This window comes from Mobula hypostoma, chromosome 8 (assembly GCF_963921235.1).
Source record: "Mobula hypostoma chromosome 8, sMobHyp1.1, whole genome shotgun sequence".
NCBI classification, from domain to species: Eukaryota; Metazoa; Chordata; class Chondrichthyes; order Myliobatiformes; family Myliobatidae; genus Mobula; species Mobula hypostoma.
This window is the reverse complement of record NC_086104.1, coordinates 77,930,832-77,953,684: the sequence shown is the minus strand read 5'-3', so window position 1 is coordinate 77,953,684 and position 22,853 is coordinate 77,930,832. Positions and strand designations below refer to the sequence as shown.

General features: G+C 40.7%; 1 protein-coding gene across 4 annotated transcripts in view; it reads left to right on the top strand.

The window, feature by feature from the left end:
* Positions 1-22,853, top strand: part of slx4ip (SLX4 interacting protein) — a 141,825-nt gene that overhangs the window by 32,120 nt on the left and 86,852 nt on the right. For all 4 annotated transcript variants that reach the window (XM_063056154.1, XM_063056155.1, XM_063056156.1 and 1 more), the window contains one exon: positions 14,479-14,568. In XM_063056154.1, coding sequence (XP_062912224.1) covers positions 14,479-14,568 — 90 coding nt within the window. The remainder of the gene's footprint in view (positions 1-14,478; positions 14,569-22,853) is intronic.

The window sequence follows — 22,853 nt, the reverse complement described above, 5'->3', positions numbered from 1 at the left end:
AACGCAGCAGGCCAGGCAGCATCTATAGGAAGAGGCGCAGTCGACGTTTCAGGCCGAGACCCTTCGTCAGGACTTCGTCCTGACGAAGGGTCTCGGCCTGAAACGTCGACTGCGCCTCTTCCTATAGATGCTGCCTGGCCTGCTGCGTTCACCAGCAACTTTGATGTGTGTTGTTATCAGAGGAAAGTGTTTTTTTTTAAACAGAGAGTGGTGGGTGAGTAGAAAGTTCTGCCAGGAGTAGAGGCAGATACGTTAGTGACATTTAAGAGACTCTTAGATAGGCACCTGGATGATAGAAAACTGGAAAACTATGTGGGAGGGAGGGATTAGATTGATTTTAGAGTTAGTTAAAGGGTCATCACAGCATCCTGGGCTGACCTTTTAACCAGCTGTCCTGTAATGTTCTGTGTTGTAGATCAAATTACTTCTCAGTGCACTGAGGTAGAACAAAGTAAAGCTATAACTGTGCAGGATAAAGTGTAGTAGCTACAGAGAAAGTGCAGTGCAGGTAAAAAATAAAGTGTAAATTCATAACAAGGTAGACTGTAAGGTCATGAAACCATTCAACAGAAGAGGAAGGTACACGCACACACGCACTCTCTCTCTTTCCTAGTTCTGATAAAGGGTCCTTGATTTTAAATGTTCACTGTTTTTCTTTCTATAGATACTGTTCGACCTGCTAAGTATTCACCATACTTACTCTGTTTTTATACCATGAAATTGTATTTACAAAGCCATTTATTGATACCATTTGCTATTTTGAAAAATTACCAGAGGCAATCATTACATGCTTAATGATATTTCTGAAAATGTTTAAAAATTGCAGTGTAGTGTAAGTACATTTTCGTATGCTATACAAAAATACTATAAAATAGTAGCATACAAGTATTGTGTATTTCCCATTAAAGTTGTCAAGGGTTGTATAGAAATCAGAAACAAATGTATTTCTCGTCAGGTATCTTACAGCTTTGCAAAGTGACTCTAAATTTTTCTGGCACATGAAAGGATGACCTAGATATCAGATCAGAAAACAACATACAATGAGTTACTATAGTATTTCATTGTTGGGCTTGCAATTGTAAAAGTAGGTGAGTTGTTATAAATTAGGTGGTGTTATCTGTAAACTATTTTTCCTCTAGTTCTGTTTATTTGGATCTGTTTTTGGTTACTGGTGCTGCACACAATATGCACATTATACTAACTGGTTGTGGTTTCTGTAAGACTTCTGACAGTGTGGCAGCCGAAATCCTGTAGCTTGATAGCGGTGTCAAAGGGCTCAGAGGTGCTGAGCAATGCTTTCATTTATGTTGTGGATTACAACACTACAAAAACATAGCTTGGTAGTGGGAAACTAAGCCGGAGATAAGAGGTAGTGGAAAGATGCCTGAGAGCTGTGAGTGATGTAGAACAGAGCTGGGATGGGCAAAATGTGAAAAGATTTTTCATTCATGCTATAAATTTGTTTTGACAATTAATAGTCTAACACATAAAGCTGAGAGCAGATGGAGTGTGATCATTAAATATATCATGCAGAATAAAAATCCATTTAATGGGAATAGGTAGTACTTTATGCAAAATAACATTATGAAAACTGAGTTTGACAAATCTGTTTTTTGAGGATATATGTAGCAAAGAAGATGGGAGATTACCAGCAGGTCTGAATTCTTTGAAAGGCTTTTGATAATATGCTGTAGAAGAGGTTACTCTATGAGATGAAGTCACATAAATTTGGGATTATATATTAGTTTGATGATGCAAAAAGTGGCAGATGAAATATAATACAGGGAAATACAAAGCTTCCTTTGTTAGAAAGACTGGGAAAACAGAAACGGATTCCACTCCCTTAATCCTATATACCCTCTTCCTTCTAAACTGCTGATCACCTAATGTTCTTGTCTATTTCACATTACCAAATACTGTTAATGGTTTTCTCTTTTCCGGTGCCTCTTCCAGACTTCTCGCCTTCTTTCCTGTCATTAACTAAACAGAAAATGCTGGAAATATTCAGCAGGTCAGGCCACGTCTATGGGAATCTTGTCATTATGTGCTTCCACAAAAAAAAACACTGTTAACCCTTCTGTTCTTGCAAACTAACTCCTCACCTTCAACTTGGCTATCCACCATGAAGTCCTTGAATGTGCTGTGTCTCCCAAATCTATTCAGTTTTTGAATTCTTTCAATTATCTTTCCATCCCAAACAAACTCTGTTCCCTTTCAGACTGCTACTAGCCCTGGTAGGTGTTCTGAGCTTGAACCTGAGTATACTCAGACCAGTGATTGTTGGATTCTTGGGGACAAATTAAATAATTAGGGATGAGAAAATCAAACTGGGAAGTAATGGCGTGGCATTATAGTATTATAACTATTTCATCGAATGACAGGATAGACTTTTAGGTGGTGAGTGGCCTGGACCTTATGCTTTTGTAATGCAATATTAAAATACTGCAGAATTTCCTTATCCTTCCATAAAGGATAACAATCAAATTCAGCAAATTATTCTTGATTCCAAGACATTGGCTAATTGTTATTCCTTACGCAACACTGTTTCACACGTATCGGGAAACCGACTGGCTTTAATTTTAGTGGCTTTTAATTATTTTGTCTTGAGTTGCAGTGAACATAAATATAGTTTCCAGTTAATAAACAGTACAGCATGTTGTCTTAATGTTTTAACATGAAACACAAAGGACTTGCGTATCTATTGTACTCATTTTGAAAACATCGGGCTAGAATCAGATCTTATCCACACTATGGGCCAAGGACGCATTCATCACTAATAGGCTTATTTGTAGGAATTTGAAGAAGCTTCAAAAAGTAAGTTCCTTAGTGCACAAGGATAAAAGTACATAGTAGGCACAACTTCCCAACTCAGTAATATATTCCATTCTATAGCAAAAATATTTCATGTTTTAGTGTCACTTTCTGCTTTTTAAGCTGTCTACAGTTGAGGATAATCACTATGATTAAATTTTTATTTCATTTCAGCTGTATTAATCTAGCTTTGCCCAGCTAAACTCATTATTTAAAGAAATACTTCAAAAGCACAATTTTGAAACAGCTTTCCAATACAAGTGCAATCTTGGATAATTTGTATCAGAATCTTTGGAGACAGTCTGTCGACCGATATCTTTTATAAACCCACTGATTCCCACAGGTACCTGAACTATATCTCTTCCCACCCTTTGTAAAAATTCCATTCCCTTCTCTCAGTTCCTCCTTCTCCACCTCATCTGTTTTCAGGATGAGGCTTTTCATTCCAGAACTACTGAGGTGTCCTTCTCCTTCGAAGAAAGGGGCTTACCTTCCTCCACCATCAACGCTGCCCTCACTGCATCTCTTCCATTTTGCGTACGTCTGCCCTCACCCTATCCTTCTGCTGCCACTCCAGGAATAAGGTTCATCTTGTCCTCATCTACCACCCCACTAGTCTCCGATTCCAACACATAATTCTATGTAATTTCTGCCATCTCTAACAGGACCCCACCACCAAGCACGTCTTTCTCTTACCCCCCCCCCCTTTCTGCTTTCCACAGGGATCGCTCTCCACACGACTCTCTTGTCCACTCATTCCTCCCTTGCTGGTACTTATCTTTAAAGTGGAACAAGTGCTACAACTGCCCCTACACCACCTCCCTCACTACTATTCAAGGCCCCAAATAGTTCTTGCAGGTGAGGCGACACTTCACCTGTGATTCTGTTGGGGCCATCCACTGTCTCCAGTGCACCCAGTGTGGCCTCCTGTATCCTGAGATCCGACATAGATTGGGAGACTGCTTCACCGAGCACCTATGTTCCATCTGCCAGAAAAAGTGGGATCTCCCTGTAGCCACCTGTTTCAATTCCACTTCCCTGTCCATGGTCTCCTCTATGGCCGCAAGGAGGCCACACACAGGTTGGAACAGCAACACCTTACATTCTGAATGGGTAGCCTCCAACCTGATGTCATGAACATTGATTTCTCCAACTGTCCATAATTGATCCCCTCTCCTCTCCTTCACCATTCCCCATTCCTGTTTTCCTCTCTCACCTCATCTCCTTACCTGCCCATCATCTCCTTCAGGTGCTCCTCCCCCTTCCCTTTCTACCATGGTCTTCTATCCTCTCCTATCAGATTCCCCTTTCTTCAGCCCTGTATCTCTTTCACCAATCAACTTCCTAGCTCTTTACTTCATCCTCTCCTGATTTCACCTATCACCTGCCAAATTGTACTTCTTCCCTTCTCCCCACCTTCTTACTTTGATTTCTCCCCTTCCTTTCCGGTCCTGAAGAAGGGTCTTGGTCCGAGACATTGACTGTTTACTCTTTTCCATAGATGCCCCCTGGTCTGCTGAGTTCCTCCAGGAGTTTGTGTGTGTTGCTTTGCATCAGAATTGCTAATCATGGTCAATTGTTCTTAGCATTTACAATTGCATAAACCTGACCAGTTTAGATTGTTTTATAACTAAAAAAGAAAAGAAGTAATTGTTCAATCAGAGGTTTTGTTAAATAAGCCTATCAGATTTGACTTGGTTTCCCTGTTGTTGAAAGGCAAGTTGCTTTTTTAAAGCCTACAGTATGCAGGCTCATTAGTGCTTGTTAAGAATGTAGCCAATGGTGATTTGGTTCATTTTTATGCACAGTATACTCTTATACATTTCTAGTGTAACTCATACACAGTTTGATTGGAGCATTAGATTCTATGTCCCTTTTATATGCCGGAAGTTTGCAAATCTGGGCAAAAAAAGGGAAATATCTAGTGGTTGGAGTTATATTCATCAGAAGGGAGATGGTTGTGGTTGTTGAAGGTCATTCATTCCAGCCCCAGGATGTCACTGGAAGAGTTCCACAGGGCATTGTTCTAAATCTAGGCACCTTCAGATGCATTATCAAAAACCTTTCCAAAACAGTTGTACAAACCCCATTTCTAGAAAAGTTGGGATATTTTTCAAAATGCAATAAAAACAAAAATCTGTGATATGTTAATTCACGTGAACCTTTATTTAACTGACAAAAGTACGAAGAAAAGATTTTCAATAGTTTTACTGACCAACTTAATTGTATTTTGTAAAAATACATAAATTTAGAATTTGATGGCTGCAACACACTCAACAAAAGTTGGGACAGAGGCATTGTGTTACATCACCTTTCCTTTTAATAACACTTTTTAATCGTTTTGGAACTGAGGATACTAATTGTAGTAGATTTGCAATTGGAAATTTTATCCATTCTTGCTTGATATAAGACTTCAGCTGCTCAACAGTCTGTGGCCTCCGTTGTCTGACCCTCCTCTTCATGATGCGCCATATATTTTCAATAGGAGCTAGATCTGGACTGGCAGCAGGCCAGTCAAGCACACACACTCTGTGTCTACAAAGTCACGCTGTTGTAGCCCATGCACAATGTGGTCTGGCATTATCCTGCTGAAATAAGCATGGACGTCCCGGGAAGAGACGTCGCCTTGATGGCAACATATGTCTCTCTAAAATCCTAATATACGCCACAGAGTCAATGGTACCTTCACATACATGCAACTCACCCATGCCGTGGGCACTGATGCACCCCCATACCATCACAGATGCTGGCTTTTGCACCTTTCACTGATAACAATCTGGATGGTCGTTTTCATCTCTGGCACGGAGAACTCAACGCCTATTTTTTCCGAAAACTAGCTGAAATGTGGACTCATCTGACCACAGCACACGGTTCCACAGTCTTTCGGTCCATCTGAGATGAGCTCGGGCCCAGAGAACTCGCCGGCGTTTCTGCATAGAGTTGATGTATGGCTTCCTCCTTGCGTAATACAGTTTCCAGTTGCATTTCTGGATGCAGTGACCGACTGTGTTGAGTGACAACGGTTTTCTGAAGTACTCCCGAGCCCAGGTGGCTATAATTGTCACAGTAGCATTACGGTTTCTTAGGCAGTGCTGCCTGAGGGCTCGAAGATCACGCGCATTCAACAGTGGGTTCCGACCTTGTCCTTCACGCACTGAGATGTCTCTGAATTCTCTGAATCTTTTCACAGTATTATGTACTGTAGCTGTTGAAAGACCTAAATTCTCTGTAACCTTGCGTTGAGAAATGTTCCTTTTGAATTGACTAACAATTCTCATGAATTTTGGCACAAAGGGGTCTGTCCCAACTTTTGTTGAGTGTGTTGCAGCCATCAAATTCTAAATTTGTGTATATATACAAAATACAATGAAGTTGGTCAGTAAAGCTATTGAAAATCTTTTCTTTGTACTTTTGTCAGTTAAATAAAGGTTCACGTGAATTAACATATCACAGATTTTTGTTTTTATTGCATTTTGGAAAATATCCCAACTTTTTTGGAAATGGGGTTTATAGATGAGTGTGTCCCACAAAATCATCCAGCGTCTTCCCCAACCAGAAGCCCTGGAAGAAGAATAAGATTCTCAATCTTCTCGGGGCCAGATCAGAAACATTCAAGACTGGTGGCCGAGAAAGTTACAAGAGGTCTAGGTACAATCTCTGGAAAGCCATCTGATAGGTGAAGTGGCAATTCCAGACTAAACTTGAATCAATGAAGGATGCTTGAAAGTTGTGGTAGGGCTTGAATGCTATTACTTCTTGTAAAGTTACATCAAGCTTCACTTCCAGATGAGCTTAATGACTTCTATGCTCGATTTGACCATCAACACATAGAGGAACCACAAACTCCCACAGCCCCCAGTGATCCTGTGATTTCAGTCTCTGAGGCCGATGTGTGAACAGCCTTCCAGAGGGTGAATCCACGAAAGACCTGTGCTGATCAACTGGCTGGAGTGTTCACTGAGATCTTCAACCTCTCGTTTCGTTAGTCTGATGGTATTGAGTGCTTCAAGGAGACTTCGCTTACACCAATGCCTAGGAAGAACATCATAACCTGCCTCAAAGACTTATCATCCAGTAGCATTTACATCCACAGTGATGAAGTGTTTTGAGAGGTTGGTGATGAAGTACGTCAACTCCTGCCTGAGGAGCGACTTGGATCCATTCCTCCCCTCCCCCAACCTTCTTACTATGACTTCTCATCTTTTTTCTACAGTTCTGATGAAGGGTCTCAGGCCAAAACATCGACTGTTACTCTTCCATCGATGCTTCTTGGCCTGCTGAGTTTCTCCAGCATTTTATTGCTTGGATTTCCAGTATCTGCAGAGTTTCTCTTATTTGTGATTGGATCTGTTCCAGTTTGCCTACTGGAACAATAGATCCACAGCAGATGCCATCTCTTTGACTCGCCAGTCAATCCTGGAACATCTAGGCAGCAAAGATGCATACATTAGAATGCTCTTTATCAACCACAGCTTGGCGTTCAATACCATCATCCCCTCAAAACTAATCAATGAGCTCCAAGACCTTGGCCTCAATACCAACTTATGCAATTGGACCCCAGTCAGTTTGGATTGGCAACACAATTTCCGTCAGTACAGGTGCACTACAAGACTGTGTGCTTAGCCCTTTGCTCTACTCACTTTACACTATGACTGTGTGGCTAAGCACAGCTCCAATGCAATGTACAAGTTTGCTGATGGCACCACTGTGAGAGGCTGAATCAAAGGTGGTGACGAATCAGCATACAGGAGGGAGACTGAAAATCTGGCGGAGTGGTAACATAACAGCAACCTCCTAGTCAATGTCAGCAAGACCAAGGAACTGATTATTGACTTCAGGAGGATGAAACCAGAGCCCCATGAGCCACTCCTCATCAGACCATCAGGGGTGGAGAGGGTTAGCAACTTTAAATACCTCAGTGTTATTATTTTGCAGGACCAGTCCAGGGTCCAGCACGTGAGGGCAATTACAAAGAAAGCACGGCAGTGCCTCTACTTCCTTGGTAGTTTTTGAAGATTCGACATGACATCTAAAACTTTGACAAACTTTTATGGATGCGTAGTGGAGCGTATATTGACTGGTTGCATTGCAGCCTCAGCATGGAAACACCAATGCCCTTGAATAGAAAATCCTACAAAAAGTAGTGAATCTGGCCCTGTCCATAATGGGTAAAATCCTCCCCACTATTAAGCACATCTACACAAAGTGTTGTCACAGGAAAGCAGCGTCCATCATCAGGGACCCCCATCACCCTGGTCTGCTCTCTTCTCGCTGCTACCATCAGGAAGGTACAGGAGGCTCAGAACTCATGCTACTAGGTTCAGGACATTACCCCTCAACCATCAGGCTCTTTAACCAAAGGGGATAACTTCACCAGGTTCAGGACATTACCCCTCAACCATCAGGCTCTTTAACCAAAGGGGATAACTTCACTTGCCACATCTTTGAAATGTTTCCACAACCTATGGACTCATTTTCGAGGACTCTTCATCTCATGTTCTCGATATTAATTAATTATTATTAGTTCTTTCTTTTTGTATTTGCATAGTTTGTTACCTTTTGCACAATGGTTGAATGCCCAAGTTGGTGCGGTCTTTCATTGATTATATTATGGTTATTATTCTATTAATGGATTTATTGAGTATTCCTGCAAGAAAATGAGTTTCAGGGTTATATATGTACTTTGGTAATAAATTTACTTTGAACCTTTGAACTTTGAACTTATTTGACCAGGCTATTTCAACAACACTTCTTTGACTTGGCTACCAAAAAGAATAAGGATTCCAATACTCATTGGAATAGAGCCATCTGCCAGCTCTCCAAATCACACACCAGACTTTGAAATTTATAGATAGTTCTAAATCCAGGAAGCACTTCACCAGAAGAATTACAGCAGTTTAAAAAAAAAAATCCATTACCTCATTTTTAAGGGCAATTAAAGATTGACATAAATGCAAGGGTACAGTAGCATAGTGGTTAATGTAATGCTATTACAGGTCCAGCGACCCACATTCAGTTCCGCTGCTGTCTGTAAGGAGTTTATACGTTCTCTCCATGACCACATGTGTTTCCTCTGGTGCTCCAGTTTCATCCCACTTTCCCAAGAAGCATGGGTTAGTTGGTTAATTGGACACATGGGTGTAATTGGGCAGTGCAGGCTCATTGGGTGAAAGGGCTTGTTACTGTGATGTATCTCGAAATATATAATTTTAAAAAATGCATTTTGACCAGCAATACCCAGACCCTAGAATTTGAGGCCTCTGTCGGTTAAGGTCGATCATGGTTGTTGCGTCCTAGCAGTCTAGATACTATGGACAGCAAGTTGTTGCCCATGTAGTAAGCTCCACCACCCCCCCCACGCGCGCGCGCACACACACACACACACACACACACACACACACACACTTGTTGAACCCAAAGGGATGGCAGAGATTGATACAGTTTGGCACCAGCAACCTCAAAAGAGTTGTCAGTCAGCATTGAACTCAACGTAGGACTGCCTTTGGGATTCCAACTCTGGATTTTCCCTTGGGGTTTACTCCTGAAGCTTTCCCCATGAGTGAGTACCGTCATCAGGCAGTGGAAGTTTGAAATTGGAGTTTTCTTTCTCCCAGTTGAGCTGCCAGCTACGGCTGACAAGCCCTCTCAGCCTGAAGCGACTGATTTTAAGATGCCAGTAGCCCGCCTTTGCCCCTTCTCCAGTCAGTAGAAACAGATTTGCTGGGCTTAGTAGCTAGGTCACACGTGAAGGCCAGGAGCTGGACTTGGTTGTCAGAGGCTATTTGAGTTGCATTTAGGAGCATTTAATAGGTAGTGGGAACTTGTCTACACTTCCATTCCCTGCTATAACAACCTTAAGGAACCAGACCCTAAGGAATGGATAAAAATGGATTAATCAGTTTGTATGGCTGATTTACACCTGTAGTTGCATTACAACATGTGCTACATTTTTTTTCAAAGTACAGCACACAACATACCACAGTACCCCAAAGGCATGCTGGAAGCCATCCCAAAACCTGGCTTTTGGTGCTACTATGCGATTTTGATCCCTTGGTGTGGGGTAGCGAAAATCTGCCCAAGAAATGGAGGTGCATGACCCTTTATTTGCTTCCTCCAATTGATATGGACTGTTGATCACTGTCTTGGTTATGATAATCTTCAGTGGGACAGTGTATTGTCCCGAGCTGGTTGTCATTGGATGCTTGACCGATGATTGATAGTTTCATCCTGCTCTATAGATATTTTGCCAGGTTGTCCTTACCTGAGGGTCTGGAGTCTCAATGGCTATGCAATTGAGCAAACCGTGGTCTGCATTCATGGTAACTTTGACTGCAGAATTTGTTTTAGAAACCTATTTTCTTTCTGGAATACACCCTTTTGTAGGTAACATGATCATGATCAAGTTTTCTGGTCATTAATTTAGAAGCAAAGTTCAACTTATCAGGTGCAGTAAGTAAAGTGGAACTCATTGGTTTGAGGAACTACAAGAGAACCAAGCTGTTAACAGACAACTCTTGGAGTTTCTTCTGCTGCTCCACCAATCACAAAGCACAAAGCTTTTTAAGAGAGGTTTTGGATATTGAAGCTTGAAAATACTGCTCTGTGCAAAGTTATAACCTACTGAGTTTTCCAACATTTTCAGTTTTTATTTTGTATTTTTAATATCTGCAATATTATACATTCAATCTGGCTGTTTTGCCAGTGCACTATGCATATTTTGTGCAATTCTGGAGCCAAGAATTAATCTGTTCAATTTCTCTGGTCTGCTTTAGTTAATAATCTGTAAAAGTCTAAAATTAGCATTTGTAAAGAACTGAAGTGAGTATTGGATCTATTAACTAGCGGTTTGTGATAAGATCGCATATCAACATGGCAAATGTATATTTAAAGTTACATTTTTTTCCCTGTGAACTATCAGGATGTTAAAAGTGCTCTCATTCTCCCTGACCATTAACTAAAATGTAACTTGAAGCAGCATCTGTTGATAATTTGAAACATTAATGATTATTATCAAGATGTTAGATAAATTCTGGAGAGAAATGCAAAACCATTTCACATGTTGATACATGTTGATTGCTGAAGTATCTTCTTTGCTCTTGTAATTTAGATTAAAGCACAATTGATAAAGTAATGAAAATGATTAGCAGTAAGCAAATCAAAGATAATCATCTGAGTCACTGGATGAAGTTACTCTTGCAAAATTATTTCCTTGCATCCTTTAATTTTATGTTTTTAAGATAAATTTCAGGAGTTTGTGACCTTTTTTTCACCTTGAATTAGATGCTTTGTCAGAGATTTGCTATGATGCTTTCTTTAATTGGGGCATATTGACATCTTCTGAAAAATTTTAAAGTTTATTGAATTGTATTTTCAGTCTGTTAGATAATCATATTTATGCCTGCAACTAACCAATTATTTTTTTAAATGTACTTTTAATTAGCTCAGATACTCATGTAATTCACTAATATACACAAAGAGGAAAGACTCTGAGCTCATTGTGTTTCTTTAGTTAACGTTTTAACTCCCTACAAACAACAACAATTTTTAAATAAGCAAATTTACCAATTCTGAAAAATGTGAAATAACTCACCAATTATGTTATCATCTGTTGCTGGAGTTCATATAATACCATTTAGACTCCATTTTTGTGCCTATTCTGCACTGCTGATGGTCTGTTTGTTCAATCTTCAACCATGTAGCATATATCTTAATTTGTGTGTCGTGCATGTGAACTTCAGTTTTCTGTAGCAACTTTCTCTAGCCACTGGACAGTAGTTATTGAGGCAAGTTATTGTTGCCCTTTTGGGCACTAGGATGATGGTGTCTGCCTTGAAGCCTGCAGGGACTGTGGGCTTTTCCAGAAAGATGTTGAAGATGTCTGTTGGAACCTCTGTTGACTGGGCTGTACGCTCCCTCAGCAGCCAACCAGGTATGTTATTGGGCCCCAGATCTTTATGGGTTGACCCTGGCTAGGGCTTTCCTCACATCAGCTGTGGCCAGACAGAGTGTCTGCTCCTCGGGGAGAGCAGGGGCCTTCCTTGCCAGCACATCGTTCCGTACATCAAACTGTGTTTAAAAAAAACATTCAGCCTACTGAAAGAGAGGCATCACTGTCAGGGTGGCTTGTAGTCTGTTATGGTCTGAATGCCCTGCCACATGTCACAGAAATGGCTGAATATTCCCTGTGAGTAATCCTGTTTTGCCTTTCTGATGATGCAGAACAGTGCAGCTCTTGCTGACTAAGAGCCATTTTGTGTCTTGATCTAAAGGCAACATCCTGATCTCTCAGCATTGCCCGGACCTCTGCTGTCAGCCATTACTTCTGACAGATTGGTTTAATTGCCTCACATTGATTGGTTTAACAATGGTGTTTAATAAAATTGGGATGATCAGCACAAATGGTGGTTAATAAAAGCTCTAGTTTGGGATAAATGTTTGGGTCTTGAGCACTATGGATTTTAAGATATGTGCTAGATCATCCCCACAACTTCTTATCTTGTTTAACCTGATTAAATAGAATGGTGTTGGATATTTATTATTATACAGTATATACAACTAAATAATGTATCAACTAATGAAAATTCTATTTTTAAATTGTCCTCATTACTGTGGATAATAACTAATAATATACAGTATTTGAACAACCTGTCTTGGCATGTCAAGTCTGCTGGCAAGTTCCCACACTGTCACTGAGTTGACTTCAGTACCATCTGGAGGTTACAAAGAGAAAAACTATATACTTGTCTATTGTTTTCTTTATTCTTCAGCATTACCTTCACAATTTTTCTTCTATCTCTGAGCATTGTGAAGAGCTCTTCATTTTTGAATGCAACCTAAATTATCATATGAACCTTTAATGAGCTGTGGGGAATACCATATGAGATGGTGCCAATATATTAAAAAAAACATCTCAAGTGGAAGCCATCCCTCAAATTATTTCTTAGGCCATGATCCAGGTCTGGCTTCATTCCAGCTATGAGTGGAAATACTTTCTAGCCAAATAGGCTCTACAAGCTAGGTAATCTTCAAGTATTTTATAGTTCATAACATGAAAGAAAAAAGACCACCTAATATTTGGCTACACGTCAGCGTGAGGATTTTTTAAAATTAAATATGAATGAAGAGAATATGGAGCATAACTTAGGATGTGAGCTACAATCAGCCTGACTTGCTTCATGCCACATAAATGTTTCATTCTGCATAAGCTTAAGTGGGTCCAGTTCATTTTCTGTCCTTGCGGTAGCTTCCGAGATAGATTTTCTGAAGACATCTTTTAGTAAAGCTGGCCTGGTATAAGTTAGATAACAGGAAATGAGGATTAAGAAAGGAAACATGCCAGACACAACAGAATAAGGAGTCGGATAATGCACATTTTACGTTAAAGTCTGGTGGTTTTCTGGGAACAAATTCCAGGGAAGCTGTAGGTGGTAAATATAAAAGAATCAGAGACTATTGCATTCCCGAAGAGAGAATCAACTGAGAGATTTGATAAGGAGCACAGATATTAAAGACAAAGATTAAAGATTATTTTGTCACATCTACATTGAAACATCAAAATTTACAGTGAAATGCATTGTTTGCCTCAACAACCAACATGGTCTAAGGATGTGCTGTGGATAGACTGCAAGTGGTGTTATACTTCTGGCACCAACATAGCAAGCCCATAACTTAGTAACCCTAACCTGTATATCTTTGGAATGTGGGGGGAAGCTGGATCGAGGAAATCCACGTGGTCATGGGGAGAACTTAAAAACTCCTGACAGAGAGCTGCAGGAATTGAACCTCAATCATTGTAAAGCAGTACGCTAACCGATTTGGTAGGTGGCTAGAAGGTGCCTTTCTGTTTAAATTTTCATCATTCTGGTTTGGCTTGGAGTTGATAGTTAGCATTATTTCCTTTAAAGTCCCTAAAGTGAAAATTCTTTATATTAAAAAAGACTCACTCCAACATTGAGATGAAGGTGTTCATTTTACCCATTGTTTGGGGCCAATGGTATTTTGCTAAAGAGCTAAAATTCAATGCAACTATCAACACCATTCATTCACATTTGCTTATTTTTGTATTATTGTATGGGATAGAGCATGGTTTCAAAAGATTATACAAACATTTTGTAGTGCAAGGAAGTACCGAAATTGAACAGTAAATAACGGCACTGTGATCATTATGAACAAAAAGGTTTAAAGCAGCTTTGAAATATGAGATACAACAATTTGGGATTGTATTTCAGTGAGTGAAAGTAATTGAATAAAGCAATAATGTATTATTCTCGTCTTGGAAGATGTTAAGTCTTGAGGTTGCTTTGGTGCTAATCCGGATATACAACTAACTGTAGTATAAATAAATTGAAATTTGTTAGTGTTGATTGACTTTGATATTAGTACTTTGTATAGTTTATGTCTTAGTCTTGGTGCAATTTTATGATGGATGTAGCTAATGCTTTTATAGCTAATATAACACATTTTGGAATTAAATTGATTTTCAGTGTATTCTTGTAAAAGTTGTCCACTTAAAACATTAAATCTTGATTTAAGTTAGTTGATGATCATCTCAGGCTAGATATTATTTTTTATTCAAGAAATCAGCTGTGTTAAAGTCTGATAGTAATTTTTTCTATCTATAACACAAGTATTTTCCAACAGTCAGTAACATTTCCTTTTGTTTTGTAGTGTGGGAACTTCGCAGTTCTTGTGGATCCTCATATTTTGCCTCAAGGAACAAATAAAGACACCAGCTGGTTTACTGAACACCATAAGGAGGTATAAAATCTGCTTTCCTGATCAAAAAACAGATAGCTGCAAGAAAAGAATGGAACACAATGAAGTATATAAATCTTGAGCATTGTTAGGAGGCTAGTTTGAAATCCCAACAATTCTTGTGATATCAAAAATTTATGGTATATTTTATTTTGTCTTGTCATATAATACTTTTTAATATAGTTAATATTTTGCAAAATGAGATTTGAATAGCAAGCTCATCTAATTTGGCCAATAATATTTTTAAAATAATTAATGAGATTAACTATCTACACAAAATGAAAAATAATGGCATCAAAAACCATAGGCCATACTTTGCAGGAGTGAGACATTTGACATCTATCCAGCTGGACTTTGAACCTTGAGGTTTAGAAGAAAATTAAAAAGTTGCTGTTTGCGTGAGGTGCTAACATTGCAACAAGGACAGCAAAACATCTGTGTCAAGTTATCTTTCTTAATCAAGGATCTTAAGGATTGGGAAGTAGTTATGGAGAGACAAAGACTGAGTGAAATAAAGAGCTGAAAATCAATGTTAACCACTGTACATGAAGAAAAGTAAATAATAGCCAGGCTTTTGAAAAGATCCCAAATGGTCGTCCAGTCAAAAGAATAAAATTAGAAGCATGAGATCTAAAGTAAGTTGGATCCAGAACTGGTTTAGTGGCAGGAAGCAAAGTAAAATGTTGGCAGTTTTGTATGTTACTGTAAGATTGTTATCAGTGGTGTTTCTTAGTGTTCCTTTTAAGACCATAAAACCATAAGACATAGGAGCAGATTTAGGCTATTTGGCCCATCGAGTCTGGTCTGCCATTCAATTGTGGCTGATCCTTTTTTTCTCCTCAACCCCATTTCCCAGCCTTATCCCCATAACCTTTAATGCCACATCCAATAAAGAACCTATCAATCTCTGTCTTAAATATGCCCAATGACCTGGCCTCCACAGTTGCACAATACTTAACTGTACGCGATACTTAACGTGAGACCTCACATTAGCATCACATCCCTGTTCTTGTATTCTAGACCCCTTGAAATGAATGCTAACATTTCATTTGCCTTCCTCACCACAGAATCAACCTGCAAATTAACCTTTAGGGTGTTCTGCATAAGGGCTTGTGACGGACGTGCATTCAGTAAACGCATCTATCAATCTATCTATCTCCCCCCACCTCTCCTCCTCCTTCTCCTCCCTTCCCCCTCCCCCCTCCTTCTCCTCCCCTCCCCCTCCCCCCTCCTTCTCCTCCCTTCCCCCTCCCCCTCCCCCTCCCCCTCCCCTTCCCCTCTCCCCCTTCCCCTCTCCCCCTTCCCCTCTCCCCCTTCCCCCTCCCCTTCCCCCCTCCCCTTCCCCCCTCCCCTTCCCCCTCCCCTTCCCCCCTTCCCCCCTCCCCTCTCCCCCTCCCCCTCTCCCCCTCCCCCTCTCCCCCTCCCCCTCTCCCCCTCCCCCTCTCCCCCTCCCCCTCTCCCCCTCCCCCTCTCCCCCTCCCCCTCTCCCCCTCCCCCTCCCCCTCTCCCCCTCCCCCTCCCCCTCTCCCCCTCCCCCTTCCCCCTCTCTCTCTCTCTCTCTCTCACCCCCTCTCTCTCCTCACACTCAACTCGTTATTCTGCTGCTGTTGTGCTGAGTGTACACACTTCAATGTCTTCCCCGGAATATTCTCATAATGGGTCCTAAACTGAGCTGATACACTCGGATTGGCTTTATAGTGCCTTTCCCATCATACACAGCGGAATATTCCTTTTCTTTAGTAATGGGGATGTGTAAATGTTGTTTGTATATATTATGTAAGGTAGATCATTCTGTTTATTTTGCAATATGATTGTAACTACATTGTGGAGAACATCATATTCTAATTCACATTTAGTCTTAAGGGAATTGTGGGGGTAATTAAAGATGGTATGTCCTGGTGCCTAATAAAATGGGGTTCTTCACTCTCACTCAGTATGAGAGAGATCAGGGCTTCCAGGAGTTCACACTGAACAAGTATGGAGCAATAATTTTTTTCTGGTAGATGTCTTTTTATAAATATTGGCAGTTTTCTTTTCACTATTTTTGCAAGCTTGAATTTTGATGTACCTAATAAACTCACTTGCACTTAAATACTAAGTAACTCCAGCCATTTTTCCTTTGGATTTAACCCACATATCTACACCTTTCATTTTTTAAAATAAATTTATGACTTAGTCCAAAATGTTGGAATCATAATGAAATAGTTTGCATTTGATTCAGAAATTGGCAGCATGATTAACTGGGTGGAACAAAACTGTAGAGTACAACATTGTCTGCCAAATGAAATTTAATCTAGAAAAATTTTACTGTGATGAATTTGCGAGATGAAATAAGGCAAAGGGAATACACAATTAATGGAAGGATATTGAATGGTAGCAGCAGGTAGCACTGTCACTAAGCTCATTTAAAAGGCTTATGGAATGATTTCCGTTGTCAGCTGAGGCCTAATTTAGTCAAAATATAAGATGGGCACAAAAGAAGGGATTGGTAAAAGAGATGATGAAATTGTCAGATTGTTCTAAAATCCCTAATATGTAGTATGCTGGAATTTGTTACAGTGCCACTATATATTAGAATGTGGACCACTAAACATTAATTAATCAGAATCAGCTTTATTATCACTGACACATGTTGTGAAATTTATTTTGTGGCAACTTTATACTGCAAGATATAAAAGTTACTGTAAATTACAGTAAGTTGTGCAAAATAGGAATAGCAAATTAATACACACAAAATGCTGGAGGAGCTCAGCAGGCCAGGCAACATCTATGGAAAAGTTGATGTATTGGGCAGACTTTTTATCAACATTAATAGCTAACTAATGTTCATGGGTCCATAGACCATTCAGGAATGTGATGGTGGAGGGGAAGAAACTTCCAAAAATGTTGAGTGTGGGTCTTTAGGCTCCTGTTCCTCTTCCTGATGGTAGTAATGGGAAGAGGGCATATCCCAGATGGTGAGGGTCCTTAATGACGGATGCTGCCCTCTTGAGGCATCGCCTTTTGAAGCTGTCCTCAATGGTGGAGAAGTTCATGGAGCTGGCTTAATCTAAAATCCTCCGCAACCTCTTTTGATCATGCACCTTGGAGCCTCCATACCAGGCTGTGATGTAACCAGACAGAATGCTGTCTACCATGCCTCTGTAGAAACTTGCTAGTCTGGTGACAGACAAATCTCTTCAAGCATTTAATGAAGTCTAGCCACTGGTATGCCTTCTTCATGATTGCATCAGTGTTTTGTTGCCAGGGTAGATCCTCCGAAATATTAATGCCCAGGAACCTGAAGCTGTTCATCCTTTCCACTGCTGAACCCTCAATGAGCACTTGTGTGTGTTCTCCTGATTTCCCCTTCCTGAAGTGTACTATCATTTCCTAGGTCTTTCTGACATTGAATGCAAGGCTGTTGTAACACCACTCAACCGGCTGATCTATCTCACTGCTGTATGCCTCACCAAGAACATCGGGTACTGCAGGGCTACTCCATCAGTGAGCTGCTCGTTGATTGGAGTAGCTGGACTGGTGTCAGTGGCAGAGCCAGCCGAGGTGTTGAAGGAGCCAGTCCGGATACAAGGGGAGCCCGTTCGCTGGCTGCATTCTGTGTTGATGCCCACTGCTCTGAAGCATCAGAGTATAACTGTGGGAGATTATCTCGGACTTTCACTTGCGATCATTACACTCTGTTAACAATGTTGTAAGTTGCTGCAGGCCTGTTACCCTAGTCTGGTGGAGAGACAGCTGACATGGGAGCTGTGTAACCTCAGTTGTAGCGAGAACCAGGCCTCAAGCTTCGGGTTTGCCTTTGCTGTGGAGCAGCTGAAAGACAAGGAAGCGCTACAGCATGGTTGAGCTCGGCTGGGGCCTGCCCTCGTCTTTCAGTGCTGCCCTCCAGTGTTCAGCCAGTGGAATGACAGGCTGAATTGTGCACATACGTACACTGCCAGGAGACAGTACCATCGATTGGTGGACATTGTTGCTCAGGGAATTGTACTATATATGTTTTTTTTTCGAGTGAATATGGTTCTTTGCTCGATATTTTGGATTATGTTATTCACTAGTTTTGAATGTTTCAAAGGTTTCAAAGCTACATTTAATGTCAGAGAAATGTATGCAATATACATCCTGAAATTCTTTTCCTTTGCAAACATCCACAAAAACAGAGGAGTGCCCCAAAGAATGAATGACAGTTAAATGTTAGAACCCCAAAGTCGGCCCTCCCAGCTCACTCCCACCCACGTGTAAGCAGCAGCAAAGCAACGACCCCCACCCAGCAAAAAAGCATCAGTGCCACCCACCAAGCATTCAAGCGTGCAGCAAAGCATCAATAAAGACACAGGCTTGCAGTACCCCAAAGACTACTCGTTCATCTGGTAATTCAACATACCACAGGCTCTCAATCTCTCCCTAATAAGGGAAGAAGAGGTGTCCCGTTTCACAGTGAGAGGTGAGACATAACAAACAACTCACTGATTTATGGTGTTAAAAGTTTGTTGTGTTGCTTTTTCCAAACTCTGTGCCCAAAGAACTCAGGTGTCTGGACACACAGCCCTCAACAGCCTGCCTGTTGCTTCCAACCTTCTGTGTTCTCCCACGACATGCCCGTTTCCTGCGGCGGCACCGACCTTGAGTCCGTCTGCCTCCGGAGCCACAAAATCCCAGAACCCTGAAGGCACACTAATCTTCCAGGACGCGTCCTTGGCATATCGAATAGCTGTCAGTCATGAGACTCGAAGAGTAGATCCCCTTCCCACAGAACCGAAGTCAGCATGTAACTCCAGGTCAGGGTCTTCAAAACAACCCTGAAAGGGAAAAATAGAGATATTAAAGATAGAAACAGAGCTGTTGCCAAAGACGCAAGCAAAAGAGTCGCCGATAGGCACCATTATTCTCCTAATCTTGCTATTTTGAATATTTTGCACCTTGGCCCTAGAGGCACGCTGTCTCGATCAGTTGTATCTTTGTATAGTTTGAATGAAAAGCTTGATTTGATTGTCAACTGAGGCTACGTCTACACTATGCCGGATAAGTTTGAAAATGCCGGCTTCGAGTAAAAACAACAGGCGTCTACATCTAAGCGTTTTTCAAAATATCTCCGTCCACATTAGGCGAATATTTGGGGGAATCTCCTCCTACTGGGCACGCGCAGGATACACAGAAAACAAATGAAGAGGAAACGGTATACTTGGTGCGCGTTTGTCCAGTTACAGAGTAGAAAAACTTAAAAGGAATTGCTCTTGGCTCTCGTGCAGGAGGACTTAAAGCTAAAAAAAAACAAATACTGGAGTGTATGAAGGCAACCAACAGGGAGTTCACGGACAGTATGACCCGGCTGACGACGAACATTGGAAAAACTGACTAACTCTGTTGCATTAATAAAGCACCTTGTGAAATGTATGCATCAGTGTTATCTTGTATTTCCATACAATGTTACATTAGGCTGTTACACATCTATTGTCAGAGAAGTACTTGCATAAGTAGGTAAGCCACCTTCTACAAGCAAGGACAGAAAACAGGGCAAAGTGAGTATACTTATTTATTCAGTAAGCTATGGGTCAAAGTATTTGGTGAGTACATTTCTAACTCTTCTGGCTTCAATCTCGTTGCCATCTGTTCTGAAATTGTTAGGTTATGTGGGGGGTTGCGTTCAAGAAAACAACGAAATGCCGTGCTGCGGCCGTCTGTTCCGGCACGCCATGACAGCGTTTTTAAATAGTCAAAAAAGCTCACTTTACAATTTAACTCTCACACTGTTCACACCGACTGCGCATTATAACGGCCATCCGGCAGTGCTTGCGCAGTACCAAGCAGAAGCAGAAAAAGCATTGTTGTTGTGGTGTTGTCATGAGATTGTTTTTAAATCTCTCCGTTTACCCTGTACGCACTACAACGGATATTAGGCGTTTTCAGATTTATTCACTCTGGAGACCGTTTCTGAAAATCTCCGTTTTCGGGGGATGAAAACGCCGTTTTAGTGTGGACAGAGGGTCAAAACGAAGAGAAAAAGCTTCGTTTTCAAAATTATCCGGTGTAGTGTGGACATAGCTTGAGATTCTGCCAACAACAGTAGTGTCGTTAGCAAGTTTATTGTTAGCTTTTGAGCTATGTTTAGCCATGCAAATATCTAGTTGCAGAGGGATGTGCAGAGGCTCAAGATTTGAAGCTTTTTGGATAGTACTGAGGGAATGATGGTGATCTGCGTGACTGAGTAAACCCCAAATTTCATAAATGATATACATAAGTAGTCTGGTCAGTACTAGAGTAGTTCAGTAACCTGTCCATTTAAAACTGACAGTTGAGGGTGTTGGGAATTAAGATGTTATGGAATTATATGAACATAGCAGATATTTACTCAAACAAGAGCCAGTCTTTAGTCTTCAATGTAATTTGCAAGCAGTAATCATTTTGATTTAAAGAGCTTTGTTACGAAAGCCTCTGAGGTCTTAAGTTTCCCCTCACTATCCAATTGACACATGGCATCTTGATAAGGAAAGATAGACTCCTTGGTTGTGTGGCTATTTTGAGTGATGGTAGAATCAAGAATGTGAATCACAGCCACTGCTGTTTCATTAGATTCTGCATCTGTGGCCCCAGCATGAAAGCTGGTCTGATAAAAGCCATGTGCTCCTGAAAGGCCTGAGACAGTGCTGCAAGTATCAATGCTGCTGTAGCCTCAAAGCCAGTACACAAGACCATGAAGCTGAGGAGTAGAATTAGGCCATTTGCCCATTGAGTCTACTCCACCTTTAAATCATGGCTGATTTATTATCCCTCTCAACCCCATTCTCCTGCTGTAACCTTTGATGCCCTGACTAATCAAGAATCTATCAAACTCTGCTTTAAATATATTCAATGACTTGGCCTCTGAAGTTGCCCATGCAAATTCATTCCACAGATTCACCCCCCCCCCCAGCCCGCTAAAGAAATTCCTCCTTATCTCATTTCTAAATGGACATCCCTCTATTCTGAGGCTGTGCACCTCTGGTCCCAGGCTCACCTACTATGGGAAGCATTCTCTCCACATGCACCCTAGAGCTCAGGTCTTTCAATATTCAATAGGTTTCAATGAGATTCCCCTCCTCATTCTTTTGAACTCCAGCAAGTACAAGCCCGGAGCCATCAAACGCTTCTCATATGTTAACCCTTTCATTCCTGGAATCATTCTTGTGAACCTCCTTCCTCTGGACCCTCTCTAATGTCAGCACATCTTTCTTTTAAATATGGGGCCCAAACTTCCTCACAAGATCTGTCAATTCTTTATTGATCCCAGAGCCGAAAAGAACTGTGTCAAGATGTAACTCGAGTCTCAGATTAGGAGGAATTGTGTTACTGGTTTTGAGAAGCTCTGTGTTTGACTAGTAATCAGAAGGATTCATGACATTGCCACAAAGGGAAAATCTAGACCTGAAAAGTGAACCTGTTTGTTGTACAACCGCAGAGATTAATCTCTGTATATGTACATTTATCTACTGTTTTTTTGAAGATCTTATCATGTAGAGTATTGCCCATATATTTCTGTCTTGTGAGTTTGAATGAGTTAGCACTCTCTTGTCTTATGTGAGAGTGTTGTGTTTTCTGTGTAGTGCACCAGTACTATCTATTCACCTCAGGGTGCAAGTAATTAAACTGGGAGCCACAAGTACTGATAGTTTGGGGCAGGAAAGTAAAGGAGAAACAAATGGAAAGCTAAACAGTATTTCTTATATTGCCATCACTCTCTTTGTTGACTATGTCGACATGAGCCATGCGAACATCTTCTTGTTAGAGCCAATAGTCAGTGTTTGGGTTTCTTTGCAGAATAAACCATAAACAAAGGAGCAAAGCTTTACAAATCCAACAAATGCCTGTTAAACATGAGCAATTGTGGTTTATCCTTTCCAGTTAATAAAATGTCCTGTGGGTGCTCAAGGGTGAGGCTCTGTAATATTTAGTTAATCCTAATGTAAATTAGTCAGATTTAACTAACTGGAAGACTATTTACTCACTTCTCAGTTCACTAATATTTTAACGGAGATTGTACTTTTTTATTGTATGTGAATTATATTGTCATGATAAATATGAACTTTGTAAGTTGAAGTTATTTTTCTTTTAATTTCAAATTAACTTCCTTTGCTTTGGCATTAGAACTTTAAGAATCCTAGAAAAAAATTTCGTTGTAATTTAAATACAAAAATTTATATGCCAAAACTAAATTGCAAGAAGTTAACTTTCACTGTATATTAAAACCTATTCCAATGTCATTTGTTGGTTGATAATTGTCTAATTCCCCACTCAAGAAAGTGTTAACACAGTAA